Source organism: Larus michahellis, chromosome 5 (genome assembly GCF_964199755.1).
Source record: "Larus michahellis chromosome 5, bLarMic1.1, whole genome shotgun sequence".
Lineage (NCBI taxonomy): Eukaryota > Metazoa > Chordata > Aves > Charadriiformes > Laridae > Larus > Larus michahellis.
Genome location: NC_133900.1, coordinates 16,876,744 through 16,904,107, shown reverse-complemented (window position 1 = coordinate 16,904,107; position 27,364 = coordinate 16,876,744). Strand labels below are relative to the sequence as shown.

At 46.8% G+C, this 27,364-nt stretch overlaps 2 protein-coding genes across 12 annotated transcripts in view; one reads left to right on the top strand and one right to left on the bottom strand.

The window, feature by feature from the left end:
- The first annotated feature begins 1,941 nt into the window (after positions 1-1,941).
- On the top strand, positions 1,942-10,570 carry NOCT (nocturnin). The gene is made up of 3 exons (XM_074588939.1): positions 1,942-2,256; positions 7,071-7,340; positions 8,410-10,570. Exons 1-3 carry the CDS (start codon positions 2,079-2,081, stop codon positions 9,243-9,245), a joined length of 1,284 nt encoding a protein of 427 aa, XP_074445040.1. The 5' UTR covers positions 1,942-2,078; the 3' UTR covers positions 9,246-10,570.
- The window catches only part of ELF2 (E74 like ETS transcription factor 2), a 45,650-nt gene continuing 27,714 nt past the window's right edge, over positions 9,429-27,364 (bottom strand). For 5 of the 11 annotated variants that reach the window (XR_012587245.1, XR_012587241.1, XR_012587247.1 and 2 more), the window contains 7 exons: positions 26,695-26,808; positions 25,536-25,709; positions 23,657-23,743; positions 19,416-19,608; positions 18,670-19,023; positions 17,258-18,234; positions 15,788-16,433 (listed from right to left, as the gene is read on the bottom strand). Coding sequence is in view for 4 of the 11 variants with exons in the window: in XM_074588935.1 (XP_074445036.1) it covers positions 17,607-18,234; positions 18,670-19,023; positions 19,416-19,608; positions 23,657-23,743; positions 25,536-25,709; positions 26,695-26,808 (1,550 nt within the window). In the remaining 7 variants the exon portion in view is untranslated. Of the gene's footprint in view, positions 10,165-11,317; positions 11,592-13,064; positions 13,263-14,478; positions 14,731-15,787; positions 16,434-16,514; positions 18,235-18,669; positions 19,024-19,415; positions 19,609-23,656; positions 23,744-25,535; positions 25,710-26,694; positions 26,809-27,364 lie in introns of those variants that run through there. The other 6 variants (XM_074588935.1, XM_074588938.1, XM_074588936.1 and 3 more) reach the window with 3 other exon arrangements.

The window sequence follows — 27,364 nt, the reverse complement described above, 5'->3', positions numbered from 1 at the left end:
AGGCTGTTCCGCTTAGGAAAGACAAGCACCTCCGTTGTCCTAGCTCTCATCACATCAGAGCACCAACCCACTAGAAAAGTGGAGTCTCACCTTTCTGATGACACCCAGCATTCGCTTCCAGCCCTGGAGGGCCAGTTCAGTCCCCAGAAAGGTGAAAACTCCCTGTGGGTACGTGCCTGCAACAAAAAAATCAGCCACAGGCTTTTGGGAGCAGAGGGGTTGTGAAATCTCCTCCGCTGGCAGCTTAGAAAGAGGTTGCACATCACTTGTACAGGCAAGTCATTCATCCTCTCTCAGGTATCTCATCTGGAGTTAGATTAGATATCAGGAAGAAATTTTTCACTCTGGGGGTGGTGAGGCACTGGCACAGGTTGCCCAGAGAAGTGGATGCCCCATCCCTGGAGGTGTCCAAGGCCAGGCTGGATGGGGCTTTGAGCAGCCTGGTCTAGTGGGAGGTGTCCCTGCCCAGGGCAGGGGGTTGGAACTACATGATCTTTAAGGCCCCTTCCAACCCGAACCGTTCTGTGACTCTCTCTCACCTCCCGCCTCCGGAAGTTACCTGGAACCGCTCCGTGCTGACTGGGCAGTGAGCTGGGAAAAAACGGTGGTACTGAAACACTAAAACACAGGAAGGGGCTGTTGCGCCCCGCTCCCAGTCCTCCTGGGGAGGGAAACCACAGGAGGTTTTAAGGAGACCCAGGTCTAAGACCGCGCTGCTGGCCTGGCCTAGCTCCTGTGCCAGCATCTCTCACAGAAGGCGACCTCTGTGTTTTGTCAAACACATAAAATCATAGAAACGTAGGACAGCAGGCTGGAAGGGACCTCACGGATCATCTGGTCCAACCTTTCTTGGCAAAAGCATGGTCTAGACAAGATGGCCCAGCACCCCGTCCAGCTGAATTGGAAGCGTCCAATGTCGGGGAATCCACCACTTCCCTGGGGAGATTATTCCAGTGGCTGATTGCTCTCATTGTGAAAAATTTTCCTCTTGAGACCCAAATCTCCCCAGGAGTGACTCGTACCCATCACCCCTCGTGACTCCTTGTAAAAAGGGACTCTCCATCTTGTTCGTAGCCACCCTTTAAATACTAGAACGTGGCGGCAAGGTCTCCCCCGAGCCCTCTTTCATCAAGGATGAAAAAACCCATTCTCTCAGCCCTTCCTCCTACGGCGCGCTGCCCACATCACCTTGGTGGCCCTTCCCTGGACCCTCTCCAGCCCGTCCACGGCTTTTTTACATAGCGGGGGCCCAAACCGAACACGTTATTCCAGGTGAGGCCTGAGAAGCGCTGAGCAGAGTGGGACGATGTCACCTTTCTCTCCGCCGGCGACGCCCTTGGCGATGCCCCTCTGAAATACGCAACGTTTCAGGAAAAGTCCCGTTCTCACAAGGAAAACGCGTGTTCTGACCCGTCCTGACCGGCCACGGGCGCCGCCGGGACCCCCAGCCCCCCGCTGCGGGGGCGAGACCTCGTTAGAAGGGGTCACCCCCCATCACACCCCCTCCCCCGAGCGCCCCGCAGGCTCCCACGCGGGACACCACGCGTGGGCACGGCCTTCCCCCACCCCCCCCCCGCGTTCGAGGGGTGCGCGGGGCTCCGCGGGATGCGCCCCGTCGCGTCCCGCCCCGCCCCCGCCCCGGGTGCTGAGGTCACGGAGCCACCCACCCCCCGCGCCGTGACGTCCGTGGGAACACAACGCTCCGCTCCCCGACGTCACCAACGGAAAGCCTCCGCCGGGTGAGACCATTCCACATCCGCGGAGGGGGGGGAAGGTGGGATGCGCAGCCCCCTCCTCCCTCCCCCCCGCCTCCAGGCGCAATCTCCGCGCCCGCGGCAGCGTAAGTCGCGGAGCGGGGGCGGGAGACGGTGCGGGCGGGCTCGGCGCGGGCGTGCCCGTGTCCCTGTGTCTGCGTGTGTCCCCATCCCCCCCCCCCGCGGACGGGAGTGGTAGGTGCCGGATGTACTGGCCGCGCCGGGCGCCGCCGCCTCTATAAGCGCCGCCGCGGGGGGGGTGCGGGATCTGCTGCTCGCCCCGTCCCGCACCGATCCGCTCCGCCCGCCCGCCCCGCCGGGAGCATGTACCAGAGCCCCGCACGCTGCCTCTGCTCGGCGCTGCCCGCCCTCCGCTGCGCTCCCCCCGCCGCCCGCCCGCACCGGCACTGCCTCCCCCTACCGCCGCCGCCGCTCCTCGGCCCCGCCGCACCGCGGGCAGCGGCGGGCGGCCCGCCCGCACCGGGGGCGCCGCCCCGCACAGGTGGGTACCGGCGGGAATAGGGGGGTGCGGGGAGGGTAATGCCTGAGGTATCCTGCGGGCAGCGGGCGGGGTTGGAGCCGGGAGGCTCCGGGAGCGCCGGCACCGGTTAACCGGGGCGGGATCAATCGTAGAACGGTTTGGGGTGGAAGGGACGTTACACGTCATCTCGCCCCATCCCCCCCCAACATCGGGGGGCTCAGCCCCACATCACCCCCTAGCAGCACGTGCCACCTTTCCGTACCCTGAAAATGGACCGGAACCGTTAATTTTAAGCCTTAAAAGTGTGAGCAAGTGACATCCAGTGACAACGTGCCCGGCGCTGCCAGGCCGCCCGCGGAGGGGTTTGGGCCGGGGCTGGGTGGCAGGGCTCACCCTGCGCCCAAACGCGGGCTGGCTGCTCGGAATCAACCCAAATTCTCCCTGGGGAAACTCTCCCGGTGCCGGAGTGGGTCAGCATCTTTATCCCGCCGTTGGAAGCACGCTGTCGGCAAGCGGAACCGTTCCCTTCTCTGCCAGCGTTGCGTGTTGCATGGGACGTATTTGACTCACAGTGTGGGGTTTTTTCCAGTACAGGCGGTGTGTGGGGAAAGCCCGTCTTGGCCTCAGGCAGGTGGTGCTGAGGCATCGGGTCCCTGCTTGCCTGTACCATTTGCTATCGACGATTACGCTCCGGTCCTCATTCCCAAAATGAGACTTGGAAAGCATTCAGGGTCCTGCATGTCCTTGGATGCACGCTGTGCCCGGGGTCCCTGTGAGGACGGCACCTTGGCGTGCTCCATGCTCCCTCCCCACTGCCCTGCGGCGAGGCTCAGAGCGGTGACGCGGCCTCTGTGGTTCAGATTCGGCCCGAAGCCCTGTCTATCGACTTGCCTCCGACCGGGGCTAAAACCGCACGCTGGCAGAGAGGCTCCCTGTGAAAACTGGGGCCGCCCCCACCTTTGCTCCAGGCTGCTGCTGGCAGGAGAGGTCATCTGTTGACACCCCCCATGCAATATTTGGGGCTGTGTTTCTCACCTGCCATGGGGGAGATCCACCCTTCCCTACCGTTCTCAGCTGGGGTGGGGGTGAGGTGTGTTTATTCCCTGTTACGGGAAGGGTCTGCGAGCCAGGCTGGGGCAGGGTGCTTCCACTTCTCCTGTTGAAGCCGGGCCAGGATGAACAGCAGGATCGAAGCTTCACGGAGCTACAGGGAAGAGGAGCATATGTGCCTGCGAGCTGGCAGAGTCCAGCTCACGATTAGAGCGCTCATGAGGAAGAGGGTTTCCAGAGCTGGTGCCAAGTGCTGATTCTGTGTGTCACTCGGGGCACAATTGCAGGCTCCCTCCTCTTTCTGGTGTTTCCCGTTGACTAGGCAGCACCTCCCTTGCTGTGACGAGCTCTCCCAACCCCATTATCAGGGTCCCGACTGGCCTAGGTCTTAAATCTGGCCAAAATCAGGACTCTTAACTCCAAGCAGCAGCAACCACCGCTTTGAATGCGGATGGCCCAGGGCTGCAATCCCACAGCTGGCCCAAACAAGGCTGGACGTGTAGTACGATACCCCGTAGCATAGGATTTTGTCACATGGGGATGGCATCTGCCAAGTGTGTCCTAGAACGGGGGTTGCAGGGAGGGCATCTCCGGCTGCTGCCGGCCTCCTCGGCTGTGGAGGCTGATGCAGCTACAGAGCAGGCTGCAGGTCTGGTGGGGCCAAATCCCTGCGGTGAACAATCCCTGCTCCCGGCCAAAAGCAGCGCTGGGAGGAGGTAGGAGAGGGAAGGAAGGGAAATGGTTTCATTCCTGTTCACCTTGCCCAAAAGGGAAGGGCCCTGGCTCTGGCACCCCTCTGCAGCCCCCCTGCATGCTGTGCCCCTCATCTTTGAAGCAAAGTCCTTAAAATAAAGTCCCTGACTGCGTGTTGACCAAGATCCTAGAAGTTCATCTCTTCTGTGCTAGGGCTGGATGACACAGGAAACCTTGAACTCTGCACCCTCTTCTGAAGCTTAATGAACACTTTAAATCCTTGCCCTGCCCTTACAGTGCTGAGGCACCACCCTTGCTGAGAGGAAGGCTTTTTTATTATTATTTAAAGACCCTTGAATAGTAATCGCTGTGCTGGCGTCCCGTGTTGCAACATCGCCCCAAGAGAATTGCGTCCATGTTCACCACCCACCGCTAAAGTGCAAGCTCAGGAGTCCACGGGTTCCTCTGCGTACGCCAGCACCGCGGTGTCACAGCGCCGGCAGCAGACATTGTCCCAGCGAGTTACAGGTCATTTAACTGGGACTGTAAGGATCTCGGAACGGTGACCTTGTACCTGCCTCGTTGCCAGGGGCACGTTAAGCATTGCAAAAGTAACAAATGGATTTGGTGTTTGCAGTTTCAGTGGTCAGGTTGCTGGCCTGGCCCCCGTTCTGCAGAATGGTTCAGTCTCTGCTGTGACAGTTTCGGCGCTTTGGGGAGAAAGAACTCGAGCAGTTCATCAGTCATCCCAAGCTGGAGTTTTCCCGCCAGAGTCGCGCTGCAGCCAAGGGCTCCCAAGCCACCTACAGCAGGCCTGGAAGCATTTGATTTACAGCCCAGGCCCTCTTTCACCCAACCTTCCCTGGGCTCTCAAAAGACAACAGAAGCTCTTTTTCCTTCCTGAAACCTTCCTGACTTTAAAAGCTGTGGGAGCTGGGCTGTAGCACATCCCGTACGGGTTAGACTGTGCCTGAGCCCCCATTAAGAGCCGGATACCCCGTGACCCCAGGGTTGCGGAGATTTGGATGATGCTCTGGCTTTGTTTGCAGCTTGGCAGGTGCGCGACTAAACTTAAACTTCACCCTGCTGTAACCGACGTAAGCTGCTCGCAGCTTTAGGGTGGACTTTTGGCTCCAGATACATGGCACCTAGCTTGTCCCCGCTGCTCCCATGTCCCTTTCAACATCTGATTTGGGTCCAGCAATGAGCAGCCTAGGGTCTTGCTAACACCTTCTTGGCGCAGAATAACTCCCCGCTATTCCTTTGGAGAGCTCTGCCTGAGCCATGTTCATCCACGGCGTGGCAGGGGCTGTGCAGAAGGCACAGCTTCCCACCGCCTGGCTAATGCCGTGCCTGGAGGGAAGGGCAGGGACGTGGATTTGGGGCAGAGCTGTGTGGGATGCAGGGCTTGTGGCTGCTCTCAGCTGCCGACGGCATCCCTGAGGTAGCAGAAGGCACCGTGTACTTCTCTCCAGTTGCAACACTGAAGTATGGGTTGTACCTACTCCAAAAATAGGCGAGGAGCTCCCTGTGGAGCTTTCATTAAAAGCTCTATTGATTTCTTTGGGTTTCTGCATGGCTGCCTGGCAGCTCTGGTGGCGTGTGAGCTGGAACTTGTGTAAGCACTACAGAGCAGGCTCTCGCTCCTGCTCCCCATCCCCTCGCAGCGCTGTCGGGGTCCTGCTTACAGATTTCACATTTGGGCCCACTTCCCTCACCGTTAAATGGCATTTCTCCCACTTCAGCTGTACCTGGCTCCTTGACAAGAATTGTAAACTAAGCAAGGCTGCAGAAGCTGGAACGCTTTACACACAGATCCCCTAGAAAGACATTTGTGCTTGTGAGCCCCAGCTGGCATCTCAGCTTGAGGAACTCCTGGTACTTTAAATAAAAAGATGGAGATGGGGAGAGATGTCCTACATACAATTTAAATCCTCAATTTATGACTTTCTTAGAACTGTTCAGACATGCTATCCCGCTGGCTTACACACACACACACAACATATGTTAAAGCAAGTATTTTAGTGCCTTTAGAAGTACCTGTTTCCCTAAAAACAAGGACACGAGGCTCCTGCTGTGGCGTCTTTCTTTTCTCTTTTACTCCTCCCAAGTATGCTTATTGAACTGTTAGGGCTTCCATCTTCCTGCCGTCCCCTCTAGCCAGGTCAGCCACCGTCGCGTGTCTGTCACCAGGCTCTTACCATTGATAATGCTGTCGTTCAGGCTGGCAAAGGCTGAACACACAAGTGTGGTGGGTAGTGCCGCAAGATGACGAGTCTCTTCTGATTTTTAAGTAACTCAAAGGTACAAATAATCTTACTTAAAATCTGCTGTAGGCCCGCAGCAACGCAACGCTGAGGTTCTTCTGCTCAAGATTCCCTTTGCAGAGTGCATTCGGGGTCGATAAGCTGAGGCAACGAGGGGACTCTGTCGGCGTTGCCTCTTGCGCACATGGCCGTGGTGCCGGCGCTGCCCCTCCTGCCCGCGGCTGAAGGCGAACCAAGTGGTCGGGCAGAGCGCGGGACAGTGGCCTCTGTGACGAGGGTGGCACTTCAGGGGAAGACCCTTCCCCCGAGGAAGGGTTGGAAGAGATGTTGGGGCACGCGCGATGGGTAGGATTGCGGTGAGCTCTGTGCAAACGCCTCCGCAGCTACCGTTCGTCTCCGTTGGAGACAAATGCTGCACATGAACGAAGGAGCAGGCAGCGTTTGCCTACCTGCTGGGCTCTCTCCTCTGTGAGAAGGGAAAAAGTACCCTCTATTCTGTTTCCTACAAGACGTGCAGAAGTTAATCTTAGCCCTGCTAAGATGAAAGGCTCCTTCCTTCCCTTAGAAGACACCTGCAGGATGCTTTAAACCAGAGGGTTCACGTGCTGCAGAGGTCAGCAGCCCCGGATAGTAAGCAAAACACGACGAGACTGGACAGAACTGGCAGAGATGCCATCTCTGCATCCTTCTTATTTTATCCCAGGTTCAGGAGCCGGCTCCTGCACGAGCTGCCAACCGCTGGCACTGTAACAAGGCCACCCCTCAGTGCCGGGAAGAGTCACGGTGGACATCTCTAACGCCTTTTTTTTCTTTTTATCTTTGCAGTGTGTTCCATGGGCAACAGCACCAGCCGGCTCTACAGCGCCCTCGCCAAGACGCTGAGCAGCAGCGCCGTGTCCCAGCCCCAGGACTGCCTGGAGCAGCCGGACTCGGCACGGCTGGATCCTATAGACCCCAAGGATTTGCTGGAGGAATGTCAGATCGTTCTGCAGAAACGGCCACCCCGGTTTCAGAGGGACTTCGTGGACCTGAAGAAAAACGCTGTCAGTAACCACCGCCCCATTCGGGTCATGCAGTGGAACATCCTCGCCCAAGGTAGGACCCACCTCTAAGCTCAAGGTGTGACCTTGAGATCAAACGCAGCTATGAAAACTCTAAATGCCTACCTAATTAAGCATGGCTGGGATGGGCAGAGCAAAGGGAGAGAGGTGGATTACGTGAGGCACAACTGACTGTGGGCTGGCGGGGGAAATTTTCAGCGCTTGAAATAGTGGCTTGCCGTCCGTTCTGTTGGAAAGGAAAAAAAAAAAAGATCTCTCCTTGAAACTGTGATGCCCAAGGTATCTCTGAATGCCTGTCTTAACTGGACACAGTATATTCAAACAGCTGTGGCCCATCGCTTTTAGACAAACCCGTAGAAAAGACTCATCCTTCCGTGAGCTTTATTCTTTGTAAAGCTTCTCTACAGTTTTCTCAGTAGTTTCTCAGTGAACTGTTCAGGGAATTCAGATCTGTTACAGGAATTCTTCATTTTTCAAAATAATTTTAACTGGATTTTTTTTTTCTCAGCCCCCTAAAATCAAGGCTGTAAGTTGACTTATCCAACAAGCCGCATCTTAAAATCTTTTGGGGTGGGAAATCCCCCACCTGGGGACTGCCTTAAGGTTCTGCAGTCAAATCACACTTACCCCACTGCTTTTTCTTGTGCTTAAGCTGTGGCAGACACATGTGGAAGCACTTGCCACAGTGCAGTGGCTTTCGGTAAGGGGGGAGGGGAAAGACTTCCATCTAACTTGTATCTGTAAAGGGAACATAATTTTTTTGGAGAGACTTCAGTGTTTTGGGAAGGGGTTCTCACACCCATTGGCAGGCCTGGCACCCTCAAAGTCAGCAGCTCCTCCTGAAAAACCCATCGCTTGCACGTAAACTGACGTGCACCTGCTTTACAGAGAGAGCAAAGTGTTGCAAAAGCCTCACGCCACTTCCCTTTGTAACCTCTCGCACTGTGACCGCCGGCCTGCTCTCGTGTGGGGCTGCAGGCAGCCGGCTCCCGAGAGCAGAGCCTTTGGCCTCGGCAAAACCTGGAGGAAGACCATCCTTTTTCATCCATTTTAGCTATCGGTAATGTTTTTCTTTTTCTCTCCCCCCTCTCTGCTAATTTCAGCTCTCGGAGAAGGGAAAGACAACTTTGTTCAGTGCCCCATGGAAGCGCTGAAGTGGGAAGAGAGGAAGTGCCTCATCCTGGAGGAAATCCTTGCCTACAAGCCTGACATCTTGTGCCTGCAAGAAGTCGACCACTACTTTGACACCTTCGAGCCGCTCCTCAGCCGACTGGGCTACCAGTGTACTTTCTTCCCCAAGCCGTGGTCCCCGTGCCTAGACGTGGAGCGGAACAACGGGCCGGATGGCTGCGCCTTGTTCTTCCTCAAAGACCGCTTTGAGCTCATCAACAGCGCCAACATCCGGCTAACAGCCATGAAGCTGAAGACCAACCAAGTGGCCATAGCTCAGACACTGAAGTGCAATGAAACTGGAAGACTCTTCTGCATTGCTGTCACCCACCTGAAAGCCCGAACCGGCTGGGAGAGGTTTCGGTCCGCGCAAGGCTGTGATCTTCTCCAGAACCTGAAGAATATCACCCAAGGTGCGAAGATCCCTCTGATCGTCTGCGGAGACTTCAACGCGGAGCCAACCGAGGAGGTCTACAGAGAATTTTCCAACTCCAGCCTCAACTTAAACAGTGCGTACAAGCTGCTGAGCCCCGACGGGCAGTCAGAGCCCCCGTACACCACCTGGAAGATCCGGCCCTCAGGAGAGTGCCGGCACACACTGGATTATATTTGGTATTCCCAGCATGCCTTGAATGTGAACTCAGCCCTGGGCTTGCTGACTGAAGAGCAAATCGGGCCCAACAGGCTGCCCTCATTCAATTACCCTTCTGATCACCTGTCCCTGGTGTGTGACTTTAGTTTTAACCAAGACCCTGACAGGCTGCTGTAACGGGTTGGAAGGCCACCTGGTATTGCAGTGTCTTAACTCACCACTATTTTATTTTCGAAAAAAACTTTTGAAGCTGGGAGCTATTGAAGGGTGAGGAAATACCCTTGACTAAACATTATTTCGGGCACTTGTTTGGAGTTACACTTGCCGTTCAGCGCTTGTTAATCTGGAGCCTCCAAGGGAGGAAGAAAAGAGTCGGTGTTCTCGTCGTGGTGGTCTTGCCGTGTCAGGGTTTGAGAAGCGGGTGGCAAATGAGCTTTATCCTTTCACTAACCCTCGTGTTTAAGGATCTAATCCTCTAATGAATGTGGAGGCCTTAGTAGTTAAATCAAAACACGTGTGTTTGTAAAACAACTTGCCCTAAAAGCATGCTCATTTTATTTATTTCATGTTAAGCTTGCGCAAGTACCAAAGGGAATGAGGCTTGACTACTCAGTGAGATTCTCTTAAATCTTTTTCTATTGCAATACAAAGGAAGTTTAACGTGGTTTAGACAGGAACAAATCTTAGCTCACGCTACATTTTTTACATGACTTGAGATGACGAGTTCATTAAAAGTGAGTGGGTAATAGCGCAGTGTGAGAAAGGTCCCCTCCAGGAAGAGGAGGTGAGGAAATAGAGGCTAACTATTCTACGTCATAAAGTAATATCCTCACTTTTCCAGATGAACGTGCATGTGTCCGTTACACCCATAGGGCCTGTAGGTATGTACACACGGCGACTGTTATCTTTGTCTCTTCTATGCTTCCCTCCAGAGGACACACCGACCAGGGAGTATTTCCTCCTCTGCTTCGAGTATTTCTTTTCTAAATGGTTTAAATTTGTAGTCTTGTCAATCTTGCTGTTTCAGTAAAGGGCCAATCTTCATGTTGAAAGACTTTCTTTTATTTATCTTCAGAACCTAAAGCTACACTGGAACCTGTTAGAAGATAAAATTTATTTATTGAGAGAAGTTGGTGATCCCACATCTGACTTGAAATCATACATCAACAGTGTTCAGGAGCCTCTTTGTGTGGCCCAGGGGAACTGTGGCTAAGCACCTAGGCTCCAAGAGAGCTGCGTTAGTGTAGTAACTCTCGTGCATGGAGTGGTGCTCAGGGGTATGACATAGGTATCGTACAGATGGATTGTAAATGTGGCATTGCGCCGGAAGAAGGAGGTAGGGCGAGAGGAGGGAAGAGAAGCAACAGTTGGAGTTGGGCTGACGTTTAGATAGCTAGGGAAGATGAGGCAGAGCAAGTAAAGCAGTACTTCCATGTCAAGGCCTGTAGTAACTCTTAAATGTTCCAGGTGTTTATTAATAAAAGCCTTTGGAAGAAAACCCAGGTAACGTCTCTGCTGCCATCTTTTTCATTTCCCTATCATAAGTAGGTGATGTGCCTCAACCAGTGACTGTTCAAGCTTCAAGTTAGTGGTGATGCTCCCTGTTCCAGAGTTTTCTTCCCCAACACCGCAGTCCTGATCTTACGAGTTGGCACGGCAAGTGCTCGTTCTCAAACCTGAAATGCCCCAATTCCACGGCAAGCCTGCAGGGAAGGCAGTTACCTTTAGCTACGTTAAGCTGCCCTCTCCCCTAACTACAGATGAAGCCTAGACTCTGTATTACGGTAAATATTGCTCTTCCCAACAGCTGTGCAGAGCTACAAACCTGGCCAGTACTGCAAAGCAGGCTGCAAGTATTCCTCAGGCAGCTGTATGTGTCACTTTCTTTTAAAAGGTCGTTTGAAGAGCAAGAAATGCCACAGGTACGTGCTTTACACAGACCATAAATTACTGCGCTCGTGTTGCTGGTAAGTGAAATACAGAGTCTGGCAACTGGAAGGCCCAAATTCCCAGACCTACGCCCTCCCTTTCAGGCACATGAATGAAGAGCTGTGCTGCACAGCTGTGTCACGCTCTGTACATGTTCCTGACCCTTGCAGGATGAGGGCCATGATCTGCTTCGAAGCAGAGGCGCTGGGGCCTCTCTAACCAGCCTGGGATGCAGGACTCTGGGAGCGTGGATTTGAAATGCCCCAGACAGAAAGGATTTTACAACCAAGGAGCCCGATGTCCTTGGTGAATGCTCTTACCAGGCAGATGTGACATATCGATTACTGCCAGCCAGGGCTTCCTTCAGCTGAAGTTTCAGAAAGAACAAACTGTGTCGCTGAAAGCCAGAAGGGGTGGCTCCTTTCGGGGAGAAAGGCAGACCTTTGAGCATCCCTGCCGTAAGCTTTTCATACCGGCTAGACTTGAACAGCTTCCTGCTCACGGTGCTGGCTGCCCTCAATTGCTCTCTGAGGGGATGAGCTGCAGTGCTGTTCCTTTAGGGTTCTCTTCTCTTAGGATCTTCCCTCAAATGGTCTTTGCAAGGAAAAAAAATAATACAATTTCCCATTAATGGAGGTATCTAATCACCTGTAGCTAAACACTTCTAAAAGGAACACCACAAGGCAGACCTATAAGATAGTACCTTTAGTAAGTCAAATCCTTGCTCGCCTACCACAAACAGTCACCCCAGAGGATGGAATTTCTATTCAGGCCCTTTTGGCAGGTTCTGGAAGAAATTACACTTGTGGTAGAAAGCCGTGACTTGCGAGCAAGGATGGTACTGTACTTAGATCTGTATTTAAACAAACTAAAACAAAAAACATCCCTAACGACCAAAAAAACCACCCGACAACAAGAAAGAGCCCTTAACTTCCGTTTTACTTTTGCATAAGCAGCTCCCTTTTCCTAAGGCCAGCCGAGGGTGTCCATCAGCGAGGCGCTGTGTCACCCCTGCCAGGGCACAGAGCCACAGCACCGATTATGGCAGGCTTTGTTTACCAGCAGGAGCTAAACCATCACAGCTACAGAACTCCCACCACCGCTGTCACGGAGCAATGATATTTGGTATGTGGATGATTCTTACACCATTCTACTCAGATCCTTGCTTTCAACGCTAATTCTCCTACGGAAGAAACCAAACTGTGGAGAAACAGCATGATTTGCGCGATTCTGCCATCACTGCAGAGCTTTTCTGAAGTGGAAAGGGCTGGGATTCTTATTTCACCCTCTTCTTGCACCCTGGACACGTGACAGTAGATGTTCACTGCTTCATGTCCTTAAAGGGTAATTTTGAAGGCGAGGGGAGGGTGGAATAACTGTGAAAAGGCTGGGGCCTCTCCCCATCACAAGGCAATTCTTATTATCATCACACTCCAAAAATCACACATCCCTGCCATAGCACAACAGTGAACCCTTTCTGCTGTGCTTTAACAAAAGGTAGACAAGATGCAGAAATTAACAGGCAGCTTCCCAGTCGGCCTCACCCTTTTATCCCAGTACTTGTTATAAAATACATTTTGCAGACAGAGTCTTTTGGAAAACTTAAGCGAAACATTGCTCTTGCTTTGTTTTATTCAGCAAGAGGCAGGCCTGCAGCACCGTAATGCTTTTGCCTGCTATAAATATCAGTACACTAAATATTTTTCACAGGAAGAAACAGGAAGGTTTTTAAATTTTTTTTTTTTTTTTCCTACGTAGCAGTATGACTCCTACAGTAAAAGTGTCTTCAAAGCTCTTCTTGTGGCTGTCTCCCTTATAAGCACAGCAAGGCTAAAAAAAGTCTCAACAGACCCCTCGCTCTAATCGTGAATAAAAGCTGCATTAGCTTTAGCAGTGACAGTTTTCCCTCACCCTCAAGCTAGCTGGAGGAACAAATGACCCACTTATTTAATTTGCTGAAAGGCAGAAGCTGTTGCAAGCTTATTAAAACACTGTCTCTCTTGGAGAACAATTAGATCAGAAGTAGATAGCGTCACTTGGATCTTTTTCACTTAATAAGCTTAATACCTGCTATTTGAACTGTCTCTACGAGGCAGAAATTGAATTTAGCCTGTTCCGGCTGTGACAATCTTCACGCGTCGCTGCGATCCCTGCTGCACATGTCACGGTGAGTAAGGGCTGAGGCTTCCGGCACCTCTCCGCTTTCTCATCAACTCTGGGCTGCCCCTGGCTCCCTGATCAGCTCAGATGTAATTCTCCAAAGCCCTAAAGTTGGTGAAATCAATTAGCAGAGGATGCCAAGAGCTCGGCCTTCCTTGCAGCACGCTTTACCCAGATGAGTTGTGTGAAGGCACAGAACCCTTTGCTAAGCAGGACGGACTTTGTCCAAGAAACAGTAGCAAAACCTGTGGTCTGTGGGATGGGATTCCCCTTTCAATTTTTCTTGCCACAACCCAGAAATTTTGATATTCAGATCTTTATTCTGAATTGCAACTCACGGTTAGATTTTTTTCCGCTGTGGATTACACAGCATTATCCTGTCTGCCCGGTAACTTACAATAGTGGTTATTTGAAAAATAAAGATGTTTGTGGTTATGTCTGTATTATCAGCAATACCATGGCTGTCTATGACTCGACGCCATCTGTATAAAGCGTGCTCACTTCACTCTACGGTTTCATTCCATTCATGCATCTAGAAGAGTTGCTGCTTGCCAAGGATGAGTTAAGCCTGGACCCTTCTACATGAGCCACCAGCTTCAGATGTAAAAGCTAGTCCCGCTCCCACGCATGGACAAAATAATGTTTTTCAGTGGAAAAAAAAAAAAAAAAAGCCTAGGAGTACAGCTAGATCCTAACTTCTTCAATGTTTTAGCGTTCCTTTGTCCATTTCAGATGTTACAAACCTGACCAAAGCTCCACACACCTCCAACACCACCAGTAAAAACATTTCTCGCCCGCGCAGTAATTAACTAGGTCGGCATAAAGCAGCATGTTGAAGAGCAAGATTGCATAGACCTAGAGAATGATCTGAGATTTTCGGTTACAGGTGGGAACCTCACCTCTCCGACACCTAGCTGTAGAAACCCGCAGGGAGAGGCTGCCTCTTGTAAGAAGCAGAGCTCGTCGCCTAGATTCCATACCACCTCTGAAGCACAATCGGGTCTCAGAACAACGCGGAGGAACCACGCGCACACAAAGCAATGCTGAAGAGCTGCGCTTAAGCGGATACGCTGAAATCAATCACACCTGACTGTGCCAAAAAGCCTGTCTGTACTTCTAGCTAGCAGCTAAATTAAAAAAAAAGGTGAGGAATACAAAAGCATACACGGAAAGCTTAATAAAAAGGGTCTTCACCGTTTGAAGCCGGGTTAAGTACCCTTTCCATTTCAGCTACAGCGCATCCTCATACAGAGATTCTCGCAGCACTTAAGGAACTTCTGTTAAATGTCCCCTAGCAGCCGGTAGCGTGTGTGCCACTCACCAGGTGGCCAGGGGAGAGAGCCAAAGGACCATCACCAGTTCTGTGGCAAGACGCAGCACCGCCAGTAACAGGAGTGTCTCAGAGCCCGGCTGCGAGCTGCCCATCTCACCAGCAGCAGAGATGTGCGCCTTCATTCCTTTCGTTTTTGCCATTACATGTTGAAGTCTTGGCTCTAACTTAAGAGAAGGTCATCAGCTGGAAATCTTTATCTATTTCCAGGAAGAGTTTGTCCCCGTTTGACTTCCAGCGTACCTAAATTAGGTGTCGGAAAGGTCTTAACTACTAATACTCCAGAGATAGACATTTCATGCTGTGAGATATAGCATCTCTCTTTCCTATACGATCAAATAACAGCCGTTTGGAAAGGGATTTCTTACAGAAAAGCCTTACAAATGTGGGTTTAAAAATGCTATTACTTTCCTCTTGTCTTCTAGCGCTGATGTGTTGTACCTGCCTCTCTTCACACTCCTCCGCTCCCCTTTACCCACAACATTAGTGCTTCTCAGACTACCAAATTAGACAACCCATTGCTCAGCTTCCCCCTGCTTCCCTTTGTCCTACCTCTTTCTTGGCAACGTAATCCTTCTCCTTCTCCCACATTTCCTCCTGTGAAGGAGTTTTTGTCCTCTACCCAGGCCATAAACACAGCTCACCTGTAAGAACCTTTGCTTCTTTGGGTTAACAGCTGGTGGAAGGGATTGCTGCCTTCTACACCACACTTTTTTCAGCTTGTTCATTCATTTGTTCTTAAACTCTGCTTCCCTACTTAAGAGTATCAAAAAATAATCCCCTATTCTGAAAAGTTTCAAAGCTCCCCACACGCTGGCCTGGCTGTATGGAGCTATTCCCGCATTTCTTACCAGTCGAAGGGAAGAATGGGGCTTACTGCTAGGACTCCGATCTCTGCCATTAGTGAAGACCTCAGCTCCAGATTTCTGTTAAAAATTGCACCTCCAGGCACGAAGTACTTAGATGTTCATTCCGACTTAAATTACTTCAGTATTACCTGAGCTCCCGCTCTGAACACTTTCCAGGGCATCTCACTAGGAACTGCGGGTGCCACTGGGTACCCAACAAGCTGATGTGCTGCTTCTCTAGTAACTGTTGTGGTCCCCATGAAAACAGGGTAAGGCACCCTGCATCTATTTTAAGCCAAACTCTTGCACATGGACCGCAAGTACGGAGTAATCTGTGTGTTCTCACCCGAAGCTTTATCCTGTAGTAATGTATGATACTCAGAACTTCAGTGCAATTATAAATGGAAAAATCTACTCAGATACTTACTTCATTCAGAAAACAAAAACAAACATCTACCTGAAGTCATGTATTTGTGCTGAAGCCAAAATATGAACAGTTGGAAATGTCAATGGCAACAACATCAAAAGGACTAAAAGTATAACTTAGTATTTCTCTTTTTTCACAGTTTCTACCTATCGGTACTTTCAGCTTGCCTCTATGAGATGATCAGAGAGATTAGTGCTCTGGAATAGCCAGGTCTGCTTATTTCTACCTTTCTTTTGCAATCTTAGGAAGTCTTAGGAAATTAAGGTGTAGCTGGAGGAATAGTTGGGTAGTTCACAGAGCTCTAGAAGTTATTGATTCTCAGAGTCATTTAAGCAAACCCTGTCGTCTTTGCATTAAAACAATTGGGGGCACACACAAAGTTATCACCTGTCAGCTGGAGGGCAGTAACTTCATAAGCTACACAAGTTATTCCACAAGCACTTGTGATTCGCCACAATGGAAGAACACGGCGTATGCTCATCGCCCTGAAAAAGCATAAGAGAACTAGACCCCTGTCAGAAGTTACCTCACCAACTACCGCAAGCTTCTCAGATACGTCAATGAAAAATATTTCTGTGTACTGTGTGAGAGAGTTGGTCAGCCGTTCGGAGTACCGGCGTAGTGAGGAGTTCCAGACTTCCACACTATAGCAGCTATCTTAGCCTGAATGCCTGCAAGATTTCAAATAAGCAGAAAAGAAGGTTAATAGGTTGCAAGGAAAAAATAAAAAATAAAAAGCAGACCAAACACCATTAAATTTCGTTTCTATATTTCATTAAAACCTACTTGAATACACTTTGAAACAAGAGTACAACAAAATAGAATATACTTCAAATGTTGAATATACAAACTATTATAGTTCATTCTGAACACTGGTACTTCCCTCTTAACTTCAACTAAAAAAAAAAATTTACAGGTTTAGAACTACCTGACAAAAGCTCATGCTGGGCGTGACCTTTCAAGTGACAGAGTAGAGCTGAAACTGAAATGTATGCACGGATGTCAAGGCTAAGTGAGAGACACAGGCATGTTACAGCAGAAGGCGGAAAGCCTGCTGCTATTTTGTCCACAATTAAGAAATTTAGACAGACTTTTAACTACCATACAAAATATGTTACAAGTAATTCTATAACAATACTGTGCTAGGTACAAGATTTTTAAAAAATTTGTTTTAATAAAAAAGCTTTACACAAACAAGCCATTAGCTTATTTCAAGAAAGATAACTGAAAATCAGTCTAAGGCTTTCATTTTGAATCTGCTTAAGCTGTATGATACAAAAATCCCTCTAGGTCTCTGTCTTCTTTTAGAAGCTCTTTAATCTTCTCCTTTATTTCACATTCTACAACACCTAGTAGTAGAGTTTTTCACATAGCACCAGTTGAGTACTGTGGGCACACAGTAGTAATTGCTGGTATGCACATAAAATGCATCAAATTTGCCATTTGTAACAGTGCGACTTTCCTCTCCCCCTGAAAACTAAAAACCAAGGCAAACCTCTCACACAACTCTCTTTTAGTGTTCCAGGTCTTAGTGTAACTTGGTAACAGGTAACGTAGTGAACTGTTTGGTCCCTGTTCAGTCCCTCTATCTTTCCTTCTCCATAGGTTCAGCTGTTTCCCAACTGGAAGAGGCGGGTTTTGTCAGCATATCAATGTGGTTCGATTCCCACTGAAACACGGGAAAATAAATTTTTTTCCAGTATGTCTTCAACATATGCATGTTTATTAACATTTCAAAACTCTCCTTTTCGACTTGGTGATCACATCCACTTCCCTCCCCCAATTACGTCAATTTATTCAAAACTGTAACAGTCTAGAAGTCCATGCTGGAAGCAACCTATTCTTCATTTCTCGCACGTTATGATTCCTTCTGTTTTCATTGTTACAGGAAGGGCAATAGCTGAGGGCGTGCTAACTACTACTACGTGGGTCACAGTCTTGTTTCCATCTGCCGGCTTCTCTTCTTTTACCAGCTGCAGCGTTTTCACTTCACGTTCCTGTTTTAAAGCCGCTGTGTCTGATTTAACTTCTGGACTTTTTATAACTGCGCTAATCACCCTGGGAGGAGTCTGGCCAGACGCCTGCTGAGCAGGCACCGATAGTCTCATTACTGGTGTCCCATGAGCTATAGACACTGGGGTTAGTGCTCTAACAGCCAACGGGGTTCCCACGATGTTAATACTTCCTGACCCAGACAGGCCCGTTTTTGTTTGTAACTGACACTGCGTAAGTTGCGTGGCAGGGATTGTAATGATTTTGGCAGGCTGCATTGTGATTTTCTCTCCGTTTTCAGCAGAGGTTGGCATCACAGTAGGGATTGTCTGGATTACTACCTTTGGAGTTGTGGCTGTTGTTGGACTGGTGTTGGTTATTAACGGTGACCCTGCGTTTACTGACTGCACTGCCACGGTTGAGATTTTCTGTCCCAGAGAGGTCATTACAACAGGCACTTGCATTGCCACACGTACAGTCCTGCAAAATAAAGAGGCGTGCGTTTAAGGCAAAACACAAGGCACCATTAGAGATGACAACAGGGATAGAAATATCTAGGATTTACAGATTTTTAACTAATTCTTTTTTAAAAACAACCAAACCAAAAAGTAAAAAAAAAAACACAACCTTTTGCGCTTCTAGCAATAGGACTTTGGAAATTTAGCAGCATTCGTATCTTTTTTCCCCTCCCTCTCTACTTAATTTTAAAATACGCTTGCGGGCAAGCATATTGACAATTGGCTCTGATCTCATAAACTAGACTTTCATAGTATTCTGTCATGTTACACTGCTGCCTGCAAATCAGAAGCTATTTCCAACATTTAAAACATAAAACAGAAAGCTAAAAGACAGCTTCCTAATCAAAAAATTGCTTGTCATTAGCAAATGACAAGCCCAGGCCATATTAATACAAACCTGGGAGCTGTCGTTGCTGGGACAGTAGTAGTGGTAGTTGAGGGACGAGATGATGACGTATCATGCGCTGGTGAGGCAATATTCACAACTCTGGTGACTGCTTTTTCTGTTCTGGTACAGCTTAATTGAGAGGAATTTTTTCCTCCGCGCGCAGAGGTTGCTGCCTTTAAAAGGTTTTCTGCAGATAAAGACACTCTTTCCAATGACTTTTCATCTGTAGGCATTGACAAATCTTCACTGCAGGACTCACTTTTGTCATCATCTATGACAACTATATTTTTTGGCATCTCCTTAAACTGATACACAAGCCTCTGTCCCTCAACTTTTGCAAGGATTCCTCTTTGATAGTAGTATCTGCAAGGAAAGTACAATTAAGTAGTAACCAACGCAGTGACAAATTTTAAAAAAAACCTCATTCTATGCAAAAAAGAAAATCTGAAGTAGCCACAGTAAAACCGACAGTGTGAGACAGTAAGGCAAGAAGCTGGCAGAGCACACTGGCAGAGTATCTGAAGGATCTAGCTGAAAAAAAATCCAACCTTTTAAATATATATTTTGGGAATTAAATTGCACATTAACTGGTAACATAAAAAGCAATAGGAACTGTAGGACGGATGCTTCTGAAAGAGCTAAGACAGCAAGAAGGCAAAGCTTCTAAGATTTCAGAACTGGTCTATTTCTACAGGCAAAATTAGGAATCCGATTTAAAATTATAGTAGATAACTCAAGGATACAAGAATTTTTACCTCAGAGCTCTTCCCATAGTCTCATAATTCATGTCAGGTTTGTTTTTGTGTTTTCCCCATAGTTTGGAGACAGCTTTCGAGTCCACAAGTTTAAAGATTCCCTTCTCTCGCTGAGTCCATTTAATATATCGAGGACAGGTATTTTTGTCCTGGAGAAGGTCCAGAAGAAACTCCCATAAGTACGTTGTATTTCCTATAATCAGAAAGCATTTAAATATTAGAAACGCACTCTTAGAGATAACAGAAAGTTTTCCATATACAGGTAACACTGAATGATCTGCATTACGAGGAGACGTTACACAGAGGATGGTATGTAATGTAATCTGCACATATTCATTCATGCTGTTAAGTTTAGTAAAGCTTCTATAAATATTTACTTTCTAAAAGGAGCGAATCCAAGTGATCTGCTATATAGCACAGGAGCCTGTTCAATCCAGCGCCCATTCTCAGTTCTGGAAGAGAAGCGTGGGAGGGCGTTCCAAGTGACTACAACCTACATCTGTTCGGCAGAGGCAGGATGAGAGCTCAGAATTTTCTTCCTGTATTTGGTTAAAGGGGGAATGGAAATGCCAGTGCATTTTATGACACTGAAGGACAGGAGGCTATGAAATAGTAATTTTTAAAAGGCATACAACCTTTGAGAACAAACCAACTCAACTGTGATAAGGTGGCATAACCTGCTGTCCAGGACCTGGGGCTCTCACACCAATTGGTGACAGCCCTATGTTCTGACACTTGCTAAATATACGTTGCAGAGCAACCAACGTCCTGCTATGTCCAAAGCCAGGCCAACTTCTTGCTACAAGTATTCATATGGCAGAAATCCCACGTACCTTTCCGTAATTAGGGGGATATAGAACAAAGTCAGCCTACAGAAGAAAAATTTAATGTACTTCTCAGGTATTCAAGAGGTGTACCATTTCCCCTGGAGAAACCCCAAGATGGGGTTTATGACAGTGACATGGCAGGATGGCATAAAACATAGCATGGGGGTTGTCTGTACTCTGACTACACCATTTGCATCTAGGAAAAGGGGAAGAGAAGCAGAAGGAATAAAAACAGATGACACTCCAATTTGTACAGCTGGAGAAGACTCCTCAAGTTATCTGAGAAGGCAGAACTAAAACAGAGCTACAAGAATAACCTCAGAACGATAATCCCAATTCTTCACTTGATCACACTTCCAAGGAGTGACACAGGCCAAATAAAAATAAATTTATTTTTTTTTTCTGAAAAACGGTCATTAATTCCTGAGATTTAGTGGCCCAGCATAGCACTTGTTATGCCATGCTGAAGAAAATTCAAATACATTAATGCAGGTTAGAGACCACTGTTGCAGACTCCAAGAAGTTAGCTATCTTTGAAAAACCTCAGAGTAAAACAAATTACAGTTTCCATCTTCTAGAAGACTACCTCATAGGCAGAGAACAAATATTTTATACCACATATTCCAAAAAAACAGCATGTACTGACTGAAGAGCTACCAAAATCCAGCTTCCACTAGATTTCAGAGACATCTGAATAGGACATATACAGGTAAAGAGTCAACACGAGAACTCAGGAATCCTGCAATCATCCTAGATTTTAGGGAACTAATCTTTTTTTTTTCCCCTTAGCTCCTCAGAAATACAATCTTTGGGTCCACCGCCAAATGCTGTAGGTCTGCAACAGACTCTCTACGAAAATAAAAGTGGACTTCAGTACTAGAAAGTAAACAGAAATTTCAAGAGAAATCATTCCTTAAAGTGCCTAATTTTTCTGCAAGACCGATGCTGCTGACTCAGCAGCTTTTTCTTTTGCCTCATACTCTGTGTTGACCTAAATAACTTTTTTTCCACAGGAGGACTATGCAATACCTATACTAATCATAAGCCAGTGATACTTCAGGTAGGCTGCTATGCCAGCTACAGCTGCTATGCATTTAACACAAACGGGTTATTTTAGGAATGTTTAATACAATTTTGAACGATTTTTAAACCCTTTCTTCTTAGAACCAGTCTTTTCTAATACCATGAATCCAAGTTCACAGACTCCTGAGGCAAAACCAGACATGGCTGTAAAACATATTATCTGAACAGGTTTATATTCGTGCTACTCTTAAGCATCCCTAAAGTCCAGCATGGTAGTCAAACGTACTTTTTTTTGTAGATCTTGCACAATGAAAGAATTTTTTGCGGCTAGACAATTATTACAGCTGCCTGCTACTTAAAAATGTTAGCTGTCATCTCAAAATAGAAGGATTAACAGCCAGAAAGTATGTGAACGATACAAGGCATTGTGCGCATCAATGAACCAGCATCTATGTGAAGAGGCTCAAAGCCAGTTTGGCTCCCTCCAACTGCCTACACTTTAAAAAGAGTATTTATCCAAATGAAAAACAAAATATTGAATGGGAAACCATGCACAAACTGTCAATCCACTCTGTGAGGACAGAAAAAATACTACCATCTCACTTTATGAAAAAATATTAAGAAGTCTCCAGTTCCTCCTGTATAAGGAACTGAAGGGCACAATTAAATCAGATTTACAGCTGCATTTACTTTGCACCAGAAAGTATCAGGAAGGCAGAAAGGAAAGGGTACCTACACGGACAACAAGCAATCCCCTTTCCAAATGTGCACAACCAACTGTCCTCCTCCTCCTCCATGACTTAACTCTGCTGACAGTACTGAGCTCTAGGAATAATTCCTGTTTTTCCAAAAACATGCTGCATTCAAAACAGCCTATATTTGCAAGTAATTTTGTAAAATAAATAACAAAAAATAAATCCAGTAACAAAATATTTTGCAGGACATCAACTTAGCATGTACTAAGAAACAAAAAAGTATTTTATGCCAGCCATAGTGTAAAATACGGAAAGAGATAGCTTGTGAGAACAAGACATAAGTAGATCATTACGCGCATCCACAGGAAAAAAAAAAAAAAAAACAACAAAAAAAAACACAACAAAAAAAACCCTCAAAGCGGTACCATCTCCCACTTCAGCTATAGAGTGAAATCACCAGTACAGACAAAAACTAGAAAAGACACAAATACAGGCCTCCTTTCTCAAAGTTATTTGGGCAGTAAACTAGGAAATGGGACACGTTACAAGTACTATTCAGATAATGGAAAGCTGTAATAGTGAAATCAGAACTAGAAAGCAAGCTAAGAAGGCTTTAAGAATACTCAAAAATAAAAAGGAAGATTAAACAAGATGTACTTTTAAGTACAGCAGATGCAAAGATCGGTGATCTTCACTGAGGTCCATTGCTACACCCAAAAGTGAAAACAACGAGAGTGGCCACTGCAGGGAAATTTAATTACTGTTTGCGCTGGCTTTCATGAGTTAACATCTGCACGATGTCAGTCCTATTCTTCCTTGCCCTAGTGGCAAATGTGACTGCTCAGGAGCTGAACCCAGATAAGGAATTATGTAAACAGCAGAGATCCTGCTTTCAAACAAATCCCAAAATAATAGTGGAGCTGACCACTGCGCACTCTTTCAGCTAGTACGCTGCCACTGAAAGTCACTAAACTTTGTTTCTCCTAACCACAGCAACATCTCCAAACAACTTTCAGTGCGGTAAGTGGAAAAGAGATCCACATTCTTCACCTATAACCAGTGGAACTGTAACTGTACGCCAACTCAAAGGTAACCTGTAAGCAAATGGCCTAGTCTGTCTCCCTGATGGGTGAACAGCAGGGGCTTGGAGTCCATTAAAGTACCCACTATTTATCAGGAGAAACATCAGAAAAGTATGACTCTCCCGCAACAAAATCCCTCACTCAACCACTAAAGAAACACATCATCATTTGGTTTTCCCCTTAAGCCAAACTCAATCTGTTAGGCAAGCAACATACTCCCATCGAAATTTGTGAATCAACTAAGAAAACATATTTTCAACCATCACCATTACAAACACCCATAAGCTGCTTATACTTTCTCAACAAACTATGTGTCTAACAGTAAGTTAACACACAACACAAAAGACAGCACAAGTCAATAAACACAAAGCAAAGCAAATGAAAAATCAGAAAGCCTATTAACTGCAGAGTGTATTACAGGGCACTTCTAGGCAGTTCCACACATCCTTGTGCAAGATCTTGTGCAAATTTGAAGACATCAAATAAAATGAAAACTCTAATGAAGTCAGTACAATCTCTTCCACCAAACTTTTCAAGATCTGTATATTTCCTGTGACAGATACAATAAATACACACTGCATATTTTCAAAGACTTGATAAACAGAAAAATATACCTTTGCCTTCTCTAGGTTTCTTCTTTATGCCTAGATCTGGAGACCCATCCGATATAGTCGATTGTTGGGTCTTCGGTTTACGGCCAGCTGCACATAAAACACGGGGGCGGAGGGGAAGTATTAATCATATGCAGAATAAAAGCATTTTATAGTTTGGCTTTGCTGAAAGAAGAAATGCATGCATTTTCTTATTTCTTCTTCTGCTTTGTGTCTGGGATTCTAGTATGGGTGTCAAAGCATCAGTTTTCCTAAGAAAGCTTACTACTGAAATCGTAAACATTCATTTCCACCTTGCACCTTCCACTTCAGTGTGCAAGTGGTGCCGCACAAGATTCACAAACAGTGGAGCATTAAGACGGCTACAAAACGGCACCCGCAGCCTTGGCAATGCGGTGCTGGGAGCCTACCTGCGCCGCAGCCCCCACCTGCCTGCTGCCCAGCATGGGGTTGCCCTCCCCCGGCTCGCTGGGGGCTGGCAGGGCTCCCACACACCTCCTCTGACCCTCCGCCTGCCCCTGAGCCAGGAGGCTGAGGAGGGGACTCCTCAGCAGGCGGCAGGCTCGGAGCCGCCTTCCTTCCCCTGCCAGGGAAATCCTCTCCCAGCAAGACCTGCGGCTCCTTCATCCTTTCACACTTCAGTGACCTTTTTACTCAAGGTAAACAGGCCCAAGCAGGGAAGAATATCATACCCCAGGGCAGCAGACTGTCAACAGCCCGTGCTTCTGCCTTCCGTTAAAGGCAAGCAGCAACAATTAACTCTCCTACCTCAGGCACAAGAGCATTAATTTTTGCTGATGAACAATGTTCTTCATTAAACATTGAATTTCAAAAGGCATTAATTATGAAGACAAAAGTTATGGCTCTGTAACTATGGCCGAATAACCTTGCACACTTAAAAGCAGGGATCTGGGTTCTGCAATAGGAAAAAGATATTTACAAAATAACCTTCATAAAATTTCTGAACTTCCTGAGCACAGCACTGTAATGCGATCTGCCCAGTAATGACCATTCAGACAGACAGTGGAATATAGAGAAATAGTTTAAATGCAGTGTACAACTATAGCTACAGAAAAGCTTTAATCATCATTTTCTTGCTCATGTAATTTACAGTAGAGTTACAGTTATCTGCGTGTGCATGTTTTTATTAAATCAGAAATCCACAGATCTTAGATTTATATCACTTTATCACTACATTGCATTTTCTTTTCCTCTAAATTACAAGTATATAGTCCATCTTAGCATGTCTGGAAGCTCTAATAAAACCATATTCCTATAGTTATGAGAACTGTATTGATGCCTGTTAAGAAAACCGCTAGACCGGAGAGAAACCTCACCAGGTGCCAACCTCTCATTTCGTAACTGAATGCTCAGAACTCAAACGCTGTTCTGAATAGTTTCTCCTCCAAGACACGCCAATCAGACAAATAAGATACTTCTCTCATAAGGTAGATCTTTGTACTGATTTTGCAAACTGATTTATGGTTTTGTAAGCTAGTATTTATCCTGTCATTTCACCAGAAGATTACTGAGTCTACCCACTCTCCAAATGTATGCGTATTTCAGACACCAATGGTTACCTACACAAGTCCTCTTCGAATCCTTCTCTACCCTATCTCCCCTTTGTAAACCATGCTTAAAAAACACATCAACAAAGACATCAATTTCCTTTATGGCTTGGCACAGACCATTCTCTTGATTTTTTTTTTTCCTTTTTTCTTGATGCAGACTCATTTTCTAAGAACTCACATTTCAGAGTCCAATCAGTCTGATTGTATGAGCAGAAAAATCAGATCATCTAACCTAGCTCCACCAGTATCACCTGCAGCAGTGCACATCAGAAATAAATTCTGAGATTGTGTCTACGAAGGGCCATACAAACCTTTTTTCTTTTTCATTGGTTCATGGATATCAGGGGAAGTTGGAACAGGAGACGCATCCATTGGTTCAGATTCCTCTGTTGATACCTCCACCACAGTTTCTGTGATCACGTCAGGTCTCATGGCTGCATGGATAAATTCTGGGGTTGACACACAAGGAGGGACAAAAACTTCCACTATGAGGGAAGGAAAAAAAAGAAAAGAAAAAAAAAAGAGTATCTGAGTATCTGATGAAGTTTCTACCCCATTATTTTAATGTATCTTACATTAAATTATTTTAAACAAAGCATATGCAATAGTATAGCATGATTCTGTTCCAACAACCTGTCACATAGAAAATCAATCCAATTCCCAAAACCATGCATGCTTGCCAGTATCGTTAGGCATACGACAAGTATCATACTGATATTCTTTAGAACTAAACTCAACTTTAAATGAAACAAATTAGAGCTTAATCTTTGATCCTTATTCCCATCTCCATTTCCTATTTTGTAGCTTTTGGGTTTCAGTCTGACCATTATTTCATCCAACATATATTAAGTAACTTCAGAAGGAACACTAAGCTAAAGTAATCATCAAGTTTTATTTTTTCAAACCGATAACACTTTGTAACACAGTATACCCAGATACTCTTTCTGAATAGAAAAACAGATTAAAATACTTTTCCCTTAAAATAACTCTTTATTTTAGCAATTTAAAATGTCAAATTCATAGAACCACAGAATGGTTGAGGTTAGAAGTGACCTCTGGAGATCATCTAGTGCAACCCCCTGCTGAAGTGGGGCCACCTAGAACTGCTTGCCCAGGACCATGTTCGGAGGGCTTTTGAGTACCTCCAAGGATGGAGACTCCACAGCCTCTCTAGGCAACCTCTGCCAGTGTTCGGTCACGCGCACAGTAAAAAAGCGTTTCCTAATGTTCAGACGGAAAAGTTTATTTTAAACATGTGGCTACTCAAGGATCTCTACCCAACAACCTCTCTCAGATAAATGATTTAATCTGTAAGTATGCTTGTTACAGGGGGGAGAAATCAAGAAATTGGTAGCTTTGAAATAAGTAACAGCATACAGTTCTCCACAGAAGCAGGTTTCCTAATCTGCTTGTTCTACTAATTAGTGGAAGGAGAAACGGCTCACGGAGCAGAAGCCGTGGCTGACATACCAGGACTCCTGGCATCTCTCAGGCAGGTAGGAGACTCCATATGAAGCAAGGCCTCTGCAGCTTCAATTGTCTTATCCGTGCAGTGCACATTACTTCCATGAACTGATGCTTCCACTGTAGAATGATTGAAAAAAAAATAAATTGATGAGAACAGAATACTTATAAAACACCACATGTATTGCTGTACAACTGCACTACTCAGTCTCAAACATGAAAATCCCAAATTGTCAGGTGCCTTCACACCTTTTATACCTTCCTATCAACAGAAATATTTAGAAAGACATGGGACAAGCAGAATCAACACTGTCACTTCTTGGATTAGATTTCTGGTTCACAACCAAGCTCCTCATTTCTACGAAGCATTCAAGAGCTTACAGAAGCAGACTTCTGGGATTTGTCTTCTGCTTTCAAGTGAACCAGAACAAACCAGATTGTAATGAGGACGGTTACAAACTAAAACAGAGAGCAGGGAAGTAGTAGCATCTTCAACTATTATCCCATTAAAATCTAAAGGTAACCTCTCTCCCGATTTTCAGTCTATTTGGATAAATATATATATTTGTATACACACAAACACAAGATTAGTTTGCAAAACAGATATAAACAGTTTGATTTTCTGACATTAAAAATATCTGTGAGTTGGGTTTAGCAGGCTTGGTTGTTAAAAAAC